Genomic DNA, 19,476 nt, shown 5'->3' with positions numbered 1-19,476 from the left:
AGCTCCTCTGGCCTGGGCCGGCCTCTGGTGCCCCCAATGCCCTCCCTCGCCGGGCTCCCCCAAGGGCAAGGCCATCAAGGGGCTGCAGAGAGCGGCCCGCAGGCAGCCCCCAGTAACTGCGCCATCCCTGTGTCTGTGTCTGCTTTGCTCTGCACCCCAGGTGCCGCTGCCCCCCGATAGTCGCTGTTGTTACTGTCACACCTGCACCACCCACCGTCCTTCCTACCTACCGCTGCCGTCTGTTAGTCCTGGAGTCAAGGTCTTTACGCCTCCTGCTGTCTTGTGTGTCAGTCTCCCCGAAGTGACCGTGAGCGCTCTTAGCCTCTGGTGGCCTCTCCCTCTGCCATTGTGACATTCTTTCCCCTCTTCCTGAGATGCCCTCTGCCTGTCCTGTGTGTGCTTCAGCCCTCTTTGTTTTTCTGTTGTGTGTCCTCTCTCCAGAGGTCTGGGGTGACTGCTGTGGTCTTGCCTTGGGGTGAGCTCTCTGGCCCTACCAGAGAGACCTGAGGCTTGACATTTCCAAGCCCCATATCCCTTTCCTGCCCAGTGTGAGCGAGTTTGGGGCTTAGAGCAGGAGACCTGGGTAGGACAGGGATCCTTTGAGCAATCCCAAGAAATCCTGGAGAGAGGTTGTGCCTGGAGGTGGCCCTCGCCAAGATGCTCCGGGAGGGTGTCCCTCCTCCGCCCGCCCCCAGGGGCCTGCTCTTTGACTGAGGAGAATAAGGGCTACCGCTCCCAGCACAGGGGCCACAGCCCAGCCTGGGGGTGGGAGGGGCCTGCCGCCTCCAGCCCTGGCACAGAGCTCCCTGACTCTTGACTGCTTCCTTGTTTGGCAGCTGGAACCACCCGATATGGACCAAGATGCCCAATCCCATGCCAGTGTCTCCTGGGTTGTGGACCCCAAACCAGACTCTAAGCGGAGCCTCAGCACCAAGTATGAGACCACTATCTTCTAAAACAACCCACTCCCTGTCTCCACTAGTCTCACTGTGCCTTTGCCATCCGATCTTTCTGCTGTCCTCAACTCTCCTTCCAGCTGCTGATGCCAAGGCCCCAACTGCACTGGGACCTGCTCCTCCTGGGCGGGCGGCAGCGTAGACGCTGTACACTCGCAGCTCTCGTACCTACCACCACCGAACACTGTGAATTCTCCCCCTTGGGCTGAGGACAGCTTGAGGGGGTGAGTTGCCTCTGAGGTGGGCACCAAGAGGGCTCAGGGGTTCTGTTGCACCCCAGAAGCCTCCACGGGCAGGCACTGTGAACCCCGACGGGCAGGGCAGTCTCCAGAGAATCCCAATGGCACTGATAGCTCCCTGGGGTTGGGCTGGGCTCTGTGTGGCTCCCTCCTCCTGTCTGCTGTACTGAGCCACAGCTGGGCACCATTGCCAAGAGCTAGCTGACTATTCTCACCTCTCCTGAAACAACCAACCACTGTGACCACCCGGTGCCAGAGTCCCCAGCACTCTGCTCACAGCCGACCTGCAGCCCCACCCCACTGTCCTCCGCTCCTCTGCGAAGCTGGCCTCACTCTCATGGCTGCGCCCTTGTGAGACCTTGAGCTCAGTGATGTGGCTGGACCAGGGATAGACTGCTTTCTGTGAGGGCCCAAGATACGCGCCAGGCCCTTGGGTCCGTGCTGACTATCCCGCTTGGGGCTCTGGGTATCTGAACACTCACAGGCTGGCTCACACAGCAGGTGTCTCAGTCCTGATGGGCCTTCCCCTCCAAGGAGGGGGGTGGCACATGTGTGGACAGCCCCTCTATCTTCACCACGGAGTCTCAAGGCCTGGCAGCCTTGGGCCTGGCTCTGGAGTCTAGCTCACTGAGGAGGAAAGCCTTCTGTAGAACCAACGAGGAGGCGGCCTGTGCCCTGCACACACGGCGCACCTTCTTCCCTCACAGAGCAGAGCTGCTGGAGGACAGGGACCTGGACCAAGTGGCCTCCATTGTCCTCTGGGAGCTTTCTGACTTTCTTCACAGTGGGGGATCACAGATAGCGCCGTCCAGCGCGCCCCTGAACACCTCCCTCAGCCTCCTGACTCCTCTGAGAGGAGAGGCCGTTCCCTCACAGCAGCTCAGCAGCTGGGATGGTGGAGCTGAGTCTTTGAAGAGGCCCCCGTTCTCCAATGTGGGCAGATCAGTTTGGATGGCAGGAGACAGGAAGGCAGCCGTGCACATAGAGCAGGGACCACTAGGAAAGCCAGTCGGCCAGGGCAGTCCAAACCCAAGTCGATAAACCGGGTGGGTCCTGCGCACCCACCCATCCTTGTGCCTTCCTGAGCAGAGTTGCTGAGCCAGAGGCGGCCGAGGCTGCGGGCTGTGGGTGCTCAAAGCAGGCGTGGAGGGTGCCCAGGGGAGGCTCTGAGGGATCTTCTGTCCTGCTGTGTTTCCTTTCCGTTTCCTCCACCGTCCACAGGCCCCACTGGTTAACCCTTTCCTCCCCCCATTGTTTGCTTCTGCCAAGCTGAGCCACTGAGGAACCACACTGTGCTGCGGAAACATAGACGTGGGGGCATAGGCTCCCACTGCCATCACCGCCGCCGCCTCACCTGCAGCTTTGAAGACCCAGGCCTCACCTCCACCTGCAGGACCTCCTCTTGGCCACTTGGCCTGGGCCTGCCACCACCACGTCTTGCAGAACGAGCCCTGCCTTGGCTGTGGGGAAGCACTCCGGGCCGCTAGCAGATGGGACTGGCATTCCAGAGGGTCAAGAAGTGACTTGTTCAGAACACATTGTTTTTAACAGAAACAAAATCTTTTTATAAAGTGAACTTTTAATACTTGGCTCAAACCTCTAGGTCATACTGCCAATCTTTAGACAAATGGCCATGGGGCAGAGGACAGGGGAGCTGAGGTTGGTTCAGAGGCCAGCCTGCACAGCCTCTGTCCTCAGGATGGGACCTGGGTGCAGCTCAGCAGGTCTGAAGAGAAGGTGGTGGCCTGTGGGTGAGGGGAACGGAGCAGGCTCGGGCAGAAGTGAGTACGGTGCGTCTGCTTTTCAAACCTGACCATGTCAGCTGCTGCTCTTTATGAACTGCCCAATTTCCTGTCCCCTTCAGGGGCTGGACACAGGCTTCTTGTAAGAACACAGCCCTAGAGGCACCTGAGCAACTCAAAGGTTTCCGGTCCATTTCTGGGGTTCCCGATGGGAAGGTTCAGTGGCCAAATGAAGATAAGTGTGCAGTTTCTAGTGCTGGGAAGTCTTAGCCAGCACCAGAGCGCCAGGCCTCTCCCTGGCCTCTTACGCGTCAGTGACCGGAGCACTGCCCTGGGCTGGCCGGCGCTGTACTGCCTGCATTGTGTCAGAGAACAGGAAATGCAGCTTTGGGGCGTTAATGTTTGGAGTAGGTCAGCTAAGGTTGCTACTTGCCGATTTGTGATTTGTCTAATCAGCCTGTGTGATTGGGGCTCATTTTGCTTCTCTGAATTATTGGTTTGACAGTTACACTCTCGGCAGCTGGGCTCATCCCCGGCCCCTGGTGTGGAAAAGGCTAAATAAGGTGACAGTGCATCATCAATGCTCCCCCGCGTGGCCTTTGGGGCAGGCTGGCATCCTAGTGCGCCTCTGCTTCTTAAGCTTTCCCACTGCTCACTTTGCTTTTAAAAGTAACTTGGGTTGCAGTCTTTCCTCTGAACTAGAGTAGAAATGCAGGGGAAACTGCTGTGGATTTGAGAGGCAAAGTTGGCTCAGCTCAGTTGTGTGCCCAGTTCCTCCTGTGGGCACTTTAGCAGGCTCTGAGCTTTCCTGGCATGTCAATCTGGTCCCAGGATGAATAGTCCAGGCTTCAGCAACACTCCTCTTTCCCCGCAAAGGCTGTGAATTTAAATTCTTTGTGGGTGTGTATGTGCAGGGAGTACTGTTAGGCACATTCTTAACCCATGTGGTTGGCCAGAAATCAGAAGTGGGGCTGTGTCTCTGGCTGGCTAGAGGCCAGGCCTTGTGGGTTTCTATCTGCTGAGTGCCCAGCAGGTTGGGGCCTGGGACCCAGCTCCCTCTGCGGCAGAGGCGGGCCCCCCTCCACTTCTTGGTACTAAACGAAGACCTCGACACCTTGCAGTTTCACTTCATTTCCTGCTCCTTTCAGGGCCTGTGAGGATTCCCATGAGCTAACGCTGTACAGTACTAGGCCTCGACTTTCTTCCCAGAGTTGACCAGGAACCCTAAAGCATCCAGAGTAGACTGCGCTGCTGCTGCGCACATGCTGGTGCCCGTCTTCCTCCTGAGGGGCCAGGCCATGTCTAAGTGGGCCTCTGTTGGGGGCGGCAGGTCCGAAAGAAACTGCAGACACTACGATGCACTCCTCAAGCTGTCTTTTGTGCTTAGATCATCCATAGGTGTTTCTTCTGCTTGAAGCTGCTATATCGTCTTTATTTATTCAGGGTATTTTCATATTGGAAGCCTTGGCTAGTCTGCTGTGGCCCTGGGTTCTGTTTAGAGATTGGTTTATTTCTGAATATTCAAGAAAGGAAAATGACTGGGCCTTTCTTTTCTTCTCCTCTGGGGCAGGTAGTCTCCCTTTCCTAGAAAGGGTTATTGTAACTTTAAGGACAGGCTTCAAGTGGGAAGGCCCCTACTTTTGCACTTCTCCAAGTGCAGGTCACACCAGGGGCAGACCCTGTCGCTGCGTTTCTGAACTGTGAAGGAGCCTATTAGGGTGGGAGACCTCAGATGGGCTCAGTACCTGTTCCAGCCACAGGTTTCTTGTCCACCTCTTCTTCCCTGTCCACCAGCTGCTCAGCGCATAAGACCTTCCCGACAGGCTCTGCATGTGCAGTGCTCCGTGTCCCTCCTGGGCCCTCCAGCTTCAGACACTAATGGGAGTTCCCGAGACGCTCAGGTTGGAGCAGGCAGCAGGCAGAGACATTAGAAAGCCAGTCTGAACGGGGGCTGTCTGTGAGACGCCCAGGCCAGCTCACAAGTATTGTTGCTCATGGTGTGGCAATGGACTGAACTGTAATAAAAAATGTTATTTAATCTTTGTCTCTGTATTTTGATACTTGAATGACTTCCCCTTTTGTTTTACTGTACATAAAATTGTTAATCTGTCTGATTTTGTCTGAATTATAAACATTTTGAGGTACCAAACATAACCAATCTGTGCAACAACATAGACTGACCTCACTACCCAAGAGAGTGTAAATATTCCTGGGCTTCCAGCTTTGGTTTTGTTATTTTCATAACTGTACAACTTAGACTGAATTAATAAATGAGAAGCGACATGAACGCAGCCTTAATTCTGAGTCTTTGAATTGGAAAGCGTCTTGATGGTTTTCTGGCAGAGGCGTGGGCACAGGCGAGATGCAGGCTCAGGGTCGGTGAGTCGCGTCCTACGCTGTTTGGCTTTCTGTCTCGCACTCTCTAACTGTTACAGCTGCCCTGTGAGGTGCAAGGGCCCCATGATTCACCTCCCCTCCTTAGGAGCATCGTGCTGTGAACACCAAGCCAGGGCCACATCCTGATACTGCTGCAGCTGCATCTCTTCTGCATCCTGGTCTGGGCTTGTCCACCCACAGACATGAGTCGAACATCTGCCTCCCGGGCAGCCTGGGGGATCTAGAGCTGTGAAAGAAATTGGTCTCCTTTCAGGAACTTGCTTGGATTGCAGTGGTTAAGTTTTAGACATAAACAACTAGCTACCAGCCCGAAGCCGTGCTGTGGTTGGGATGCAGAGGGCAAAGTGTTCCCTGAGGGCTGGTGGCAGGGAGAGGAAGGACTGAGCTGTATTTAGAGGGGAGAATTTGGGAAGGTACAAGCGGTCATAGCAGCCCCTTCATTGATGGAGCACCTATGTTCCAGCTCTGCTAGCTTTCCAGGCAACCATCTCATTAGCCCCCCTCCTTTCCAGACAGGTGTTGTCACCTCTATTCATAAAGCAGGTCCCAGGGCCAGCGGGAGGGACCTTAAGCCCCATCTGGTCCAGTGGCTCCAGCTGCCAGAGCCCCTATTCCTAGGCCTGCTTCAACCCCAGCTGCCTAACACTGAACGCTTTTATTCCTGAGTTTCTGTGGACTCTTCCATTTCTTAAAAGGGCCTTAAAAAAGAAAATCACTTATCTAGTTCAATACCCAGTTTTATTTGTAAAGAAAACAAGGTCCAGACTAGGAAAATGATTTTCTTCTAGCCAGCCTGCCAGCAAATGGCAGAGAGAGCGCCAAATCCCAGGTTGTTACTCCCAGTTAGAGCTTTGTAGGCCACACTGCATTGAATTGGGAAAGTCCACTGAGGCCCGGTCGGGGAAGGCCTCACATTCCAGAGGGGTTCTTCATCCCCACATCCCTTGGCTCCCTGGCTATGGTGCTCTTTCCTAAGCAGAAGAAACCTGACAGCCGGAAGAGAAAGGTCGGGTCATAACTAGTGTCATCAGGGCACCAGGACATACCGCTGCTCTCATCATCCCTTCTGGGGCCACCTTACACGTTCTGCCTGCCTCTGTGGGAGGCAGAATCCCCGGCCTCTTCCACTCACTCCTTTCTCCTCCTCCAAGGGCTCATTTCTGTCATACTCCTCCACGTCGTCATGAGCCTCCCATTCACAGATGCTCAGGCTCCTAGGCAGCTGGGCTATTACTACTGAAAATTGGGATAGATCAACCCTCAGCAATGACCAGGCCATAGAGGAGGAAGAACTTTCAAGCTGGAGCACTTTCCAAGGCAGCTCAAAACACCCTCTAGTCAGCCATGGCCACCCCTGGCTTCCTGAACCCAGAGGGTATCCAAGTCCCACAGATAGGGACAGGCTGACCATCTAGTGTGTCCTGCAGTTCAGCCTGGGGCTCACACTGCACCCACTGTCATCAACTAACAACGAGGAAAGCTCAAGGCTGACCCCTGCCTTCCTCCGTGCGGCCTCCAGGACTTTGAGACCACTTTTTTCAGGACTCAGCTGTTAGGAACGCTATTATAAACAACCATTTACCAAACAGAATTTTCCTAACACCGTAAAATATGTATTACTCAGTAAATGGAGCTGGGACAATTGGGTAGCCAAGAGGGAGGGAGTGCAGGGAGATTCCTGTTCCAACTTATGCCAGAATAAATTCCAGATGGCTCACATATTTAAATGTAAAAAAATAAAATAAAACCTTAAAGCTAGAAGAAAATGGGAGGTTTTTTTTTTTTTTTAAATATATAAGCTTGGTTTGAGAAAGGCCTTTCCAAACATGTTATAAAACCCTGAATCCATTTTTTAAAAAGGATTAATATATTTGAGTCTCTAAAAACCAAACATTTCTGCATAGCAAAATGCACCCTTAAGAAAAAGAAACAATGGAAAGCAACGTGTGCACCACATGTAACATGGACACCTTGACAACAGCTACCAAAAGTAAACTAACGCCTGTGTCTCGGAAGATCAGTAGATGCTCTTTTCCCTGTTCTTCCCACTAAGTACAATTAAAACCCCCAGTGGAAACACCCGTGGGCACAAAAACCTGTTCTTTCCAACCAGAGGACTAGGAAAGGGGCAGCTTAGCAAGACAGAAAATTCAGACAATAAATAACTGCTCTACTCCAGCCGAACACCACAGCAAAAATGAGGCCCCGCCCAGATCAGCAGAGGCCAAGACCTCGACCCTCACACAGCTATAATGAGGTGCCCAACAACCTCACGCGTGGTGTCAGAGGGGCCTGGTGAGGAGGCAGAACGCTCACCAGCACCCAGGGATTGTGCGGCTGCTCCCGCCTGGGGAGTCAGTGGAAACCACAGGGGCAGCTGGGAGTCCCATGGCATCCCAGCAGTAACAAGCAGCCTCCCACCTCAGGTATCAGTGGAGGCAGGGGGGGAAACTGGGCTTTGACCCCCAACCTGGCAGCAATATGCTATTTCCTCTTCCCTTGCTAGAGTGGTGTCAAAGTCAGCTAAAAGAGAAGGTTTAAACAAGAATGAGAAATAGAAATGTCCAAGTTTCAATAGAAAATCACTTGTCATACCAAGATCCAGAAAAACCTCAATCTGAATTTAAAAGGCAATAATCAATAGATACCAACACTTAGCCGGATATAGTGGCACACACCTGTAGTCCCAGCTACTCGGAAGCCTGAGGCAGGAGAAGGGCTTGAGCCTGGGAAGCGGAGGTTGCAGGGACCTGAGACTGCACCACTGCACTCCAGCCTGGGCAACAGAGCGACACTTCATCTTAAAAAAAAAAAAAAAAAAAGATATCAACACCAAGATGGCACAGATATTAGAATTATCTGAAAAATATTTTTAAAGCAGCCATGATAAGAATGTTTCAACAAACAATTATAAACACACTTGTAGAAAATGAAAAAGTCGAAAGTCTGAGCAAAGAAATAAAAGATATAAAGAACCTACTGGAAATTTTAGAACTAAAAAAAATACAATAACCACAAAGCTCAGCAGATGGGCTTAAGAGTGGAGTGGAGGTCGGCAAAGCCTGAGTCCTGTCGTCTCGCCTTCCTCCCATACAGCATGAGCTTCACCACTTGCTCCACCTTCTCTACCAACTACCGGTCCCTGGGCTCTGTCCAGGCGCCCAGCTACGGCGCCCGGCCGGTCAGCAGTGCGGCCAGTGTCTATGCAGGCGCCGGGAGTTCTGGTTCCCGGATCTCCGTGTCCCGCTCCACCAGCTTCCGGGGCGGCATGGGGTCCGGGGGCCTGGCCTCAGGGATGGCCGGGGGTCTGGCAGGAATGGGAGGCATCCAGAACGAGAAGGAGACCATGCAAAGCCTGAACGACCGCCTGGCCTCTTACCTGGACAGAGTGAGGAGCCTGGAGACCGAGAACCGGAGGCTGGAGAGCAAAATCCGGGAGCACTTGGAGAAGAAGGGACCCCAGGTCAGAGACTGGAGCCATTACTTCAAGATCATCGAGGACCTGAGGGCTCAGATCTTCGCAAATACTGTGGACAATGCCCGCATCGTTCTGCAGATTGACAATGCCCGTCTTGCTGCTGATGACTTTAGAGTCAAGTATGAGACAGAGCTGGCCATGCGCCAGTCTGTGGAGAACGACATCCATGGGCTCCGCAAGGTCATTGATGACACCAATGTCACTCGACTGCAGCTGGAGACAGAGATCGAGGCTCTCAAGGAGGAGCTGCTCTTCATGAAGAAGAACCACGAAGAGGAAGTAAAAGGCCTACACGCCCAGATTGCCAGCTCTGGGTTGACCGTGGAGGTAGATGCCCCCAAATCTCAGGACCTCGCCAAGATCATGGCAGACATCCGGGCCCAATATGACGAGCTGGCTCGGAAGAACCGAGAGGAGCTAGACAAGTACTGGTCTCAGCAGATTGAGGAGAGCACCACAGCAGTCACCACGCAGTCTGCCAAAGTTGGAGCTGCTGAGATGATGCTCACAGAACGGAGACATACAGTCCAGTCCTTGGAGATCGACCTGGACTCCATGAGAAATCTGAAGGCCAGCTTGGAGAACAACCTGAGGGAGGTGGAGGCCCACTATGCCCTGCAGATGGAGCAGCTCAATGGGATCCTGCTGCACCTGGAGTCAGAGCTGGCACAGACCCGGGCAGAGGGACAGCGCCAGGCCCAGGAGTATGAGGCCCTGTTGAACATCAAGGTCAAGCTGGAAGCTGAGATCGCCACCTACCGCCGCCTGCTGGAAGATGGCGAGGAATTCAATCTTGGTGATGCCTTGGACAGCAGCAACTCCATGCAAACCATCCAAAAGACCACCACCCACCGGATAGTGGATGGCAAAGTGGTGTCTGAGACCAATGACACCAAAGTTCTGAGGCATTAAGCCAGCAGAAGCAGGGCACCCTTTGGGGAGCAGGAGGCCAATAAAAAGTTCAGAGTTCAAAAAAAAAAAAAAAAAAAGAGTGGAGTGGATGGGAAAGGAAAGGTGCACCATAAACTGGGAAACAAAACAACAGACATTACCCAATCAGAACAACAGAGAGAAAATAGACAAAAAAAAAAATGAACAGCGTCTCAGGGGTCTGTGTGACCATAACAAAAGATCTAACATTTGTGTCAACAAACAAGAAGGAAAAAGAGGGAGGCTAAGAAAATACTCGAGGCTGGGTACGGTGGCTCATGTCTGTAATCCCAACTCTTTGGAAGGCTGTAGTGGGAGAATAGATTGAGTCCAGGAGCTCAAGACCAGCCTGGGCAACATAGTGGGACCCTGTCTCTACAAAAAACTTTAAAATTAGCTGGGTGTAGTGGTGTGTGCCTGTAGTCCCAACTACTCTGGAGGCTGAGGTGGCAGAATTGCTTGAGCCAAGGAGGTTGAGGCTGCAATGACCTGTGATCACCCCACCGCACTCCAGCCTGGGCAACAGAGTGAGACCCCCATCTCAAAAAAAAAAAAAAAAAGCACTCAAAAAAATAATGCCTGAGAACTTCCAAAATTTGGCAACAAACATAAATATAAACCTTCAGATTCAAGAAGCCGAGCAAATCCCAAACCAGATAAACTCTGTGAAAGTGGTTAGAATTAAAAGTCATTTCTGGAGGTGGTGCTTGTCTGAAGAGCCATGGCCACTTTCCACTTGGCTCTCATCCAGCTTCAAATTTCTTCCATCAAATCAGATAACGTCACTCGAGCTTGTAGCTTTATCCAGGAGGCAGCAACGCTTTGCCGGAATGCTTTAATTCTCCATATGGAACGAAATATTTTCCTGAATATGCAGAGAAAATTCCTGGTGAATCCACACAGAAGCTTTCTGAAGTAGCAAAGGAATGCAGCATATATCTCATTGGAGGCTCTATCCCTGCAGAGGATGCTGGGAAATTATATAACACCTGTGCTGTGTTTGGGCCTGATGGAACTTTACTAGCAAAGTACAGAAAGATCCATCTGTTGACACTGATGTTCCTGGAAAAATTACATTTCAAGAATCTAAAACGTTGAGTCCAGGTGATAGTTTCTCCACATTTGATACTCCTTACTGCAGAGTGGGTCTGGGCATCTGCTACGACACGCGGTTTGCAGAGCTTGCACAAATCTAGCACAGAGAGGCTACCAGCTGTTGGTATATCCAGGAGCTTTTAATCTGACCACTGGACCAGCCCACTGGGAGTTGCTTCAGCGAAGCCGGGCTGTTGATAATCAGGTGTATGTGGCCACAGCCTCTCCTGCCCGGGATGACAAAGCCTCCTACGTTGCCTGGGGACACAGCACCATGGTGAACCCTTAGGGGGAGGTCCTAGCCAAAGCTGGCACAGAAGAAGCAATCGTGTATTCAGACATAGACCTGAAGAAGCTGGTTGAAATACGCCAGCAAATCCCCGTTTTTAGACAGAAGCGATCAGACCTCTATGCTGTGGAGATGAAAAAGCCCTAAAGTTTACGTTTCTAATGTGTCACAGAACAGGAAGATATGATTCTACAACAAAATCAACTCCCTATTAAATTCTTTCATGGAAAAAAAAAAAGTCATTTCTGGCCAAGCATGGTGACTCACACCTGTAATCCCAGCACTTTGGGAGGCTGAGGCAGGTGGATCACATGAGGCCAGGAGTTTGAGACCAGCCTGGCCAACATGATAAAACCCTGAAAAATGAGCCAGACATGGTGGTGCGTGCCTATAATCCCAGCTACTCAGGAGCCTGAGGCAGGATAATTGCTTGAACTCAGGAGGTGGAGGTTGCAGTGAGCCAAGATTTTGCCACTGCACTCCAGCCTGGGTGACAGAGGGAGACTGTCACAAAAGAAAGAGAAGAGAAGGAGAAGAGAAGACAAAAGAGAAGAGAAAAGAGAAAAGAAAAGAAAAGAAAGCAACAACAAATAACAAAAAAAAAAAGTCACTTGTGTTTACAAAAAAAAAAAAAAGAAGAAGAAGAACTGGAGAGTTCGTTCTCATGCATAAATGTCTGGTAACAAAAACTATTCCAAAAGACCACAACCTTGTGAAAACCAGAACCTAGCATGAAGACCGTCACAACCTTATGCCAAAAAAACACTTCTGCAAGGACATCTGCTTAGCAACTGACTGTCCAACCCCAAACTGGCACCACCGTTGTTATTGATCCTTTAGCCAAGGATAATTATCTCAAAACAATTATGTAATCCTCATTTTTCCTTTGAAAACCTTTGTCTTCCTTCAAATCCCTGAATATGCACATGGTTTACTATCACACATGTATTCCCATTGCAATACCTTATTACCAAATAAATATCATTTTGTTTTAGAGGGCCTCACTCCGTTTGTTATTGAGGTTGACATAAATGGTGTCAGAAGTGGGATGAGGCAAGCTCACTTCAGAAGAATCAGAGGCCCCTGAAACTGAGTGTACACTGACTGAGCCCTTTGTGCTCTCCATCTTCATGAGTTGCCTTTTCCAGCCGGGTGAATCTCCTGTAGGATTCTCAGACTCCCTCCCTTTGGTGAATTGTTTTTCACTTTATAGAGGGTTTGTTTCAGTTACAAGTCTGCCTTTAATAAAGGACATCACATCCTCCTGGGATGATAAAAGCCTTTTTGTCTTTTCTGGAAAGTCCTTTCTGGGATGAGGACAAGTGCCCTTCTGGTTTGAGTGCTCTGGTTTCTAGAGAATTTATATCCTATCTGTGAGGCAAGTCTTTTCTGGAGAATTTACTTTTGGTTCTTCCTGCCTGCCTAATTTAAGAGTGCGTTTAATCTGTACAGCTGGGTTAAAAGTATTGTGAACACTAATTTTGGTCTCATTTTGGTTCGGTTATGCGTGTCTGTAAGTGACTTGGCCCTTTTCCTTTGCTGATTTCTGGAAATCCTCCAAGAGCAAAAATAAACATTCCAAATGGCAGACACTAGTGGATGACTAATTAAAAGCCATGAGGGCAGTTGCCATGATCTAAAATACCAGTCCAGACTCCTGACATTCTCTGGTGGATTTATAGGATTATCTTTGCTCTTGAGAGATTAATAAGAAATGGAATGGGACTCACAAACGCTAAGGCACGCCAGGTTTTCTGAGACTCCAGCCAGCTATATAATATGGCCTATGCTTATGCATGTTTTTTAAATGATGGGCAAATTACTTGAAGGAAAATTCAGTCATTAGTCAAACTCTCTAAAAAAGAAAAAAAGCACACAAACCCTCCAACTACAATGTTAACATATGGATCCTTCTAAGATCTCTACTTTGAATCTGCTAACTTTTCTCCTGGTGTTGAGATAACACTCTCTCCTAATGGCATTCCAGCCAAGATTTTTTTTTTTTTGCGGGGGGGGTCCTAAAGGTCTTTCAAATTAATGGCTTTACAAATTACAACAGCTTCATAGCAGCCAACAACCTAGATACCTTTTGTAAATGTAAATTTAGGTTTGTCTAACAACCACTTAAGGTGATAGAACAGTTAATTGAAGGATTAATAGTCTAAAAGAAAAAGAACTAGGTAAATGTTTATAAAAGTTAGGTTCTCAGGGCCAGGTTTGGTGACTCACACCTGTAATTCCAGCACTTTGGGAGGCCGAGGCAGACAGATCACTTGAGGTCAGGAGTTCGAGACCAACCTGGCCAACATGATGAAACCCCATCTCTACTAAAAATATAGAAATTAACCAGGCATGGTGGCAGGCACCTGTAATCCCAGCTACTTGAGAAGCTGAGGCGGGAGAATCGCTTGAACCCAGGAGGCAGAGGTTACAGTGAGCCGAGATCGTACCACTGCACTCCAGACTGGGTGACAGAGCCAGACTTCGTCTCAAAAGAAAAAAAAAAAAAAAAAAAAAGCTGGGCTTCTAGACCAAACAGGTGAAAATCATGAGCTCAGAGCAATAATATTTCTCTGTCCAGCATAAAATTGCTTAGTCTGACACAAGGCGCCAGAAAAAAACAAAAAAGAAAACACACACACACACACACACACACACACACACACACACACACACAGCCAAAATGCTTGCCCATCCACTGACTATTCAAGTAAACCAGACCAGCAAACAAAAGATACATTTTCTACTAATTCAAGGCCACTTGGAGACTTTGTTTTTCTTATACAATTCAGTTGGTCTTAGTTAAAATGTAAACATTGAAGAGTTACCCCAAACTCATTGAAACAGAAAAAAGGAAAAGGATGAAAGAGATTTTAAAAAGTTAAACTGTTTATGAAAATTTTGGTCCACAGCTTTCACTGGATTAGTTGTTGGAGCAAAATTTAGCCATGTGAACAGGTCCCATTTTGTCAGAAGTAGAAGTTGGATCCAACCATCTTTTATAGACTGGTGAGTTTGTATTACTCTCTCATAACTAAAATTTTAAAATGAAAGCTGTAAGATTTGTGTGCATATGTAAGCATCTGGTATGTTTATGCATATGTACATGTATTATGTAATATGTTGTGTCTACATGGTAAAATCTGACATAATCAGCCAGCAATCCCTTAGGGAATTCCATTCAGATTGGCTTAGATAAATGAGCACTCATAGAAAATATATAGTAATTAACCCTCATGCCTTTTAGAAGTAAATCTTTAATAAATAAGCTGGTTTTTAAATTATTAGTAACATAAAAATAGAAATGTCTTCAAAACTGTCGGTATGCATTTTTAGCTGCATGCTGGTATCTGTTAGATATTAAACTATAAATTCATTTTTAAAACAGAATAACCTTTGTGTAACCCTTTGGTAAATAAGGCTAATTTAATATTGTTGGTTTCATAAAATCAGCTGTATCTCCTGTGTTATCAACAAAATACCCATATATTTAACTTTAAATTTCTTAGGTGAACACTTGATATTCAGAGGCTATAAAAATGTTAACAGAGAAATAACTTGAAATGATGACAAGCTTTGTCTAATATCTCAGTTTTCACAAGTAATCTAGGTAAACTGTTAAAAATAAATATATCATGTAAATATAAAGAGGATAAACATTTATAAATAAACTTTTCATGTAATTTGAAATTTTTTAAAGTGTATTTATTTTTATTTTTTATTTAATGTGGCATCTTACTATGTAGCCAGGCTGTTCACAAACTCCTGGGCTCAAGCAATCCTCCTGCCTCAGCTGCCCTAAAATAGCTGGGACTACAGGTGTGTGCCACCACACCTGGCTAATTGGAAATTTAAAATTATGCTCAATGAAATGATAGATGTTCATTAAATGTCTGGGTCATTTTCAAATAAGATAAAAAACTGAAACAAATGACTGAACATAAATATCTGTGTTCCTGCTTCTTAAATTTTATAGAAAGATTAAATATATTTTGGTCCATTAGTACACATTTAAAATTATGTTATGGGGAAACATGTTTCTAAAAATTATAAAATGATTCTCTTTGAGAAAAAAAGAATAATTTTGTCTAATTTGGAGATTATTTAAAGGTAATCTCAAAAAGTAAATTTAGAAAGGAACTAGAAACAAGATAGAAAGGAACTGGTAAGTAGGGGTGAGACAGATGAAGAAAGTTATAGGTATGAAAAGTAATTTTGGTAAGGAAAGTTAAAAATAATAATTTTGTATGAGAAAGAATCTTGGGCCAGGTGCAGTGGCTCTCGTCTGTAATCCCAGCACTTTGGGAGGCCAAGGTGAGTGGATCACTTCAGCTTAGAAGTTTGAACCAGCCCGGATGACATGGCGGAACCCCATCTGTATAAAAAATTACAAAAATTACCTGGGTACGGTGGTGCACACCTGTAGTCCCAGCCACTCAGGGAACTAAGGTGGGAGGATCACTTGAGCCCAGGAGGCAGAGGTTGCAGTGAGCCAAAATTGTGCCATCGTACTCCAGCTTAGGTGACAGAGTGAGACCCTGTCTCAAAAAAAAAAATAATAAAAACAAATAAAATCTAAAGATATTATGTTTTACCAAGATAAATTCCTATGCTGTCTTTAGTAGGTTTTAGCTTTTATTACTTAGGAAAACAGAGCTTTGAAAGGATTGTTTTTACATCCATGTAATTTTCTCTATTTCTTCAAAGGCTTGATTATCACTGTGGTTAAATGCATGACTATTATTCCACTGTGCCTGTTTTGATCAAGTGCTTTCTATCTTTTGGCATCTTTGATGGGCTTCCCCAATATCAAAATTCTAAGTTAAGTCTTTCTAAGCTAGATTTAACTTTGGGATTTTCCCACTGGGCCACAGAGAAGGTAGAAGAATGTCTCTCTCATCCTGTGGAGCTACTAAAATCAGGATTATTTGGAAAATGGTTTGGGAAACCTTGTCAAATAGTGAGGCAAGATCTTCTTTCAGTTACATGAATGGATAAGTTATTGATAAGAATGTTCCAAAACTGTATAAAACTCTTAGAAATCTAATATATCAGTCATAAATCTGGTTATTATGTCATAAGCCAGAACGTAGTCAAATTTCCTTGTCAATTGCTGATTATAATGAATTTCCATTCAATTTTTAATCATGATTATTCTAAGTCTCTGTCATCAACCGTTTTGATTTTTTCTAAAGATACCTGCAATCAGATTCACAGAAAAGACTGTAACAAAACTCTTAAGTCTAGGTTACTAATAACTATAAGATCAAGACTGAATAAAATTTTTTCAGAATTCTAATGAAGAGTCTTGAATTCACGAAACTGCTAATCAAGATCAAGCAGAAAAAAATTAATTACGTAAGATTAAGTAACACTGATGAAGGTAATGTTTTTGTTACCTTTTATTTTTTATTTTTTCCCCCAAGAATCCTGCTCTGTCGCCCAGGCTGGAGTGCAGTGGTGCGATCTGAGCTCACTGCAACCTCCATTTCCCAGGTTCAAGTGATTCTCCTGCCTCAGCCTCCCAAGTAGCTGGGATTACAGGCATGTGCCACCACGCCTGGCTAATTTTTGTATTTTTAGTGGAGACAGGGTTTTACCATGTTGGTCAGGCTGGTCTCAAACTCCTGACCTTGGGTGATCCACCTGCCTCAGCCTCCCAAAGTGCTGGGATTACAGGTGTGAGCTACTGCACCCGGCCTTTTTTTTTTTTTACTTTTATGTAAAATATCATTAGTTCTTTCCTTAAATGTTTTATTTTCAAGTTTAAGGAAATTTTTTTCTCTTAAGCTATCTATAGTTTATAAGAGTTTGGTAAAATACGCTTTTGTGAAGAAACATGGAAGCATTTTCTTTTCTTCCCTACTTGATTCTTCCAAAATTTAGAAACTACTTGGGAGTATTCTTATTTTTTTTATGGCAACACGGTTATGTGCGTAAGTTCAATAAAAATCTGCTCTTTTTTAATAGAATGCAATTGAAAATACTGGTTATATTACCAAGGTTTTGACTGGAACATTGTATTTCAGAACACAGAATGCCCTTCAAGGGTTCCTAGCCTGACAGTTTCATTTTTGAGACAGAGTTTCACTCTTATTGTCCAGGCTGGAGTGCAATGGTGCAGTCTCGGCTCACTACAACCTCTGCCTCCCGGGTTCAAGCGATTCTCCTGCCTCAGCCTCCTGAGTAGCTAGGATTACAGGCATGTGCCACCACACCCAGCTAATTTTTGCATTTTTAGTGGAGACAGGGTTTCACCATGTTGGTCAGGCTGGTCTCGACCTCAGGTGATCCAGCCACCTCGGCTCCCAAAGTGCTGGGATTACAGGCATGAGCCACTGTGCCCAGCCTCCAGCCTGATAGTTAATGAGTAAAAACTGTCACTTTCTAGCAGGCCCAAGAACCTTAAGACTATAGGTAAAATGTAAAATCTGCCTTGATTTGGCTTCTTAGCCTCAAAAGGTTTCTAAATCTGAAATTCCTATGTGATCAATGCAGAAAGAAAAAAGTTAAGTTTCTAAAGAAATGCTATAGCCAGGTACTGTGGCTCATGCTTGTAATCTCAGCACTTTGGGAGGCTGAAGCAGGTGAATTGCTTGTGCCTAGGAGTTCAAGACCAGTCTGGGCAACATGGCAAAACCTCATCTCTACAAAAATACAAAAAATTAGCTGGGTATGGTGGCGCATGCCTGTAGTCCCAGCTATTCAGGAGGCAGAGGTGGGAGGATCACCTGAGCCCAGGAGGCCGAGGCTGCAGTAAGCTATAATCGCACCACTGCACTCCAGCCTGGGTGACAAAGTAAGATCCTGTCTCAAAAAAGAAAAGGCCGGGTGTGGTGGCTCACACCTGTAATCCCAGCACTTTGGGAGGCTGAGGAGGGAGGACCACGATGTCAGGAGGTCAAGACCATCCTGGCTAACACGGTGAAACCCCGTCTCTACTAAAAAATACAAAAAATTAGCCGGGCATGGTGGCAGGTGCATGTAGTCCCAGCTACTCGGGAGGCTGAGGCAGAAGAATTACTTCTACTGGAGGCAGAGGTTGCAGTGAGCCAAGATCGCACCACTGCACTCCAGCCTGGGCAACAGAGCAAGGCTCTGTCTCAAAAAGAAAAAGAAAAAGAATGCTATAACATACCTGTTATTAGATTCTAGCTCTATGCATTGTTTTCAAGTTCTTATTGTCTACCTATAAGCTAGACTAGATCCTAAACCTAAATTCTTCTAGATTCTTCCAATCTAACTTTCTTCCATGGAATTTAAAAAAATATTAATTATTAAAAATTCTTCCAGCTACTCTACCACTCTATTCTTAAAGCCCTATGAGCTGAAACTAGATTAATTTTAAGGAACAAATGTCATGCCAGATTTATAGGCCACAAAAAAAAGTTCAGCAAACCACCTGATGCCATAACCAAAGACAAAGACATTCAAATTACAAACTGAGATGAGAAGTTGACGTTCTCACACTATAGACAGCTTTTCTATAAGATTCAGCATCATGAGACTCTTACCCACTTACTGCCTGCCATTTTCACTTGACAGGATAATGGTCATTTGATTTACACAATTGGTTGCCTTTTTAAGCTGGGGTTCATTGCTCAAAACCATTATGCAGACTGAGATTGTCATTACTATGAATTTTACTTTGTATTTTCCCTTTTTAAACTGTGTATCTGTTATGTTACTTGTCAAATTTTTGCAGAAGTACAACTCCTAACATAATATGCTTCTAACCAGAAATGCTGGTCCAGCACTTTGAGATGATAGCAAGACCACAGAACAGACAAATTGAACTTAATAATGGACTCCAGGTAGACTTAACCTGAGAGCCACTCCCTCAAACCTCCCTTGTTGCTCAAATGTGGCTGAAAAGGTTTTGCCATTGACTCCTACTTGCCAAAACTCCTTCTAATGTACGACCAGATCAGCAACCTGGGACAGGTTCATCTCGGCACTGAGGGATATCAAAATCTAACTACAGAATGATCGATCACTGATGCTTTTAGAGGAAGAATTTAATCAAAAGGGGGAAATGTGAAAGTTGTCAGAATTAAAATGGAGTTACTTATGTTTTTCAAAAAAAAAAAAAATCTCTGGTGGCCAGGCGTGGTGGCTCACGCCTGTAATCCCAGCACTTTGGGAGGCCGAGGTGGGCGGATCACGAGGTCAGGAAATCGAGACCATCCTGGCTAACATGGTGAAACCCCATCTCTACTAAAAATACAAAAAATTAGCTGGGCGTGGTGGCAGGCGCCTGTAGTCCCAGCTACTCGGGAGGCTGAGGCAGGAGAATGGCGTGAACCCAGGAGGCGGAGCTTGCAGGGAGCCAAGATCATGCCACTGCACT

At 46.7% G+C, this 19,476-nt stretch overlaps 1 protein-coding gene and 2 pseudogenes across 33 annotated transcripts in view; all 3 read left to right on the top strand.

Moving 5' to 3' along the window:
• Positions 1–5,228, top strand: part of ANKS1A (ankyrin repeat and sterile alpha motif domain containing 1A) — a 195,060-nt gene extending 189,832 nt beyond the window's left edge. For 13 of the 33 annotated variants that reach the window (XM_074038296.1, XM_065542954.2, XM_074038289.1 and 10 more), the window contains 2 exons: positions 161–259; positions 837–1,100. In XM_074038296.1, coding sequence (XP_073894397.1) covers positions 161–259; positions 837–956 — 219 coding nt within the window. In that variant the 3' untranslated portion in view covers positions 957–1,100. Of the gene's footprint in view, positions 1–160; positions 260–836 lie in introns of all 33 variants that reach the window. The other 20 variants (XM_074038297.1, XM_045390210.2, XM_074038291.1 and 17 more) reach the window with 7 other exon arrangements.
• A 3,156-nt stretch (positions 5,229–8,384) lies between these two features.
• Positions 8,385–11,364, top strand: LOC102138504 (keratin, type I cytoskeletal 18 pseudogene; annotated as a pseudogene).
• LOC102132651 (omega-amidase NIT2 pseudogene) lies at positions 10,447–11,364 on the top strand (annotated as a pseudogene).
• Positions 11,365–19,476: the final 8,112 nt, after the last annotated feature.

Source organism: Macaca fascicularis, chromosome 4 (genome assembly GCF_037993035.2).
Source record: "Macaca fascicularis isolate 582-1 chromosome 4, T2T-MFA8v1.1".
NCBI lineage: Eukaryota > Metazoa > Chordata > Mammalia > Primates > Cercopithecidae > Macaca > Macaca fascicularis.
The sequence above is the reverse complement of the archived record's forward strand: the minus strand, read 5'-3'. Positions and strand labels throughout refer to the sequence as shown.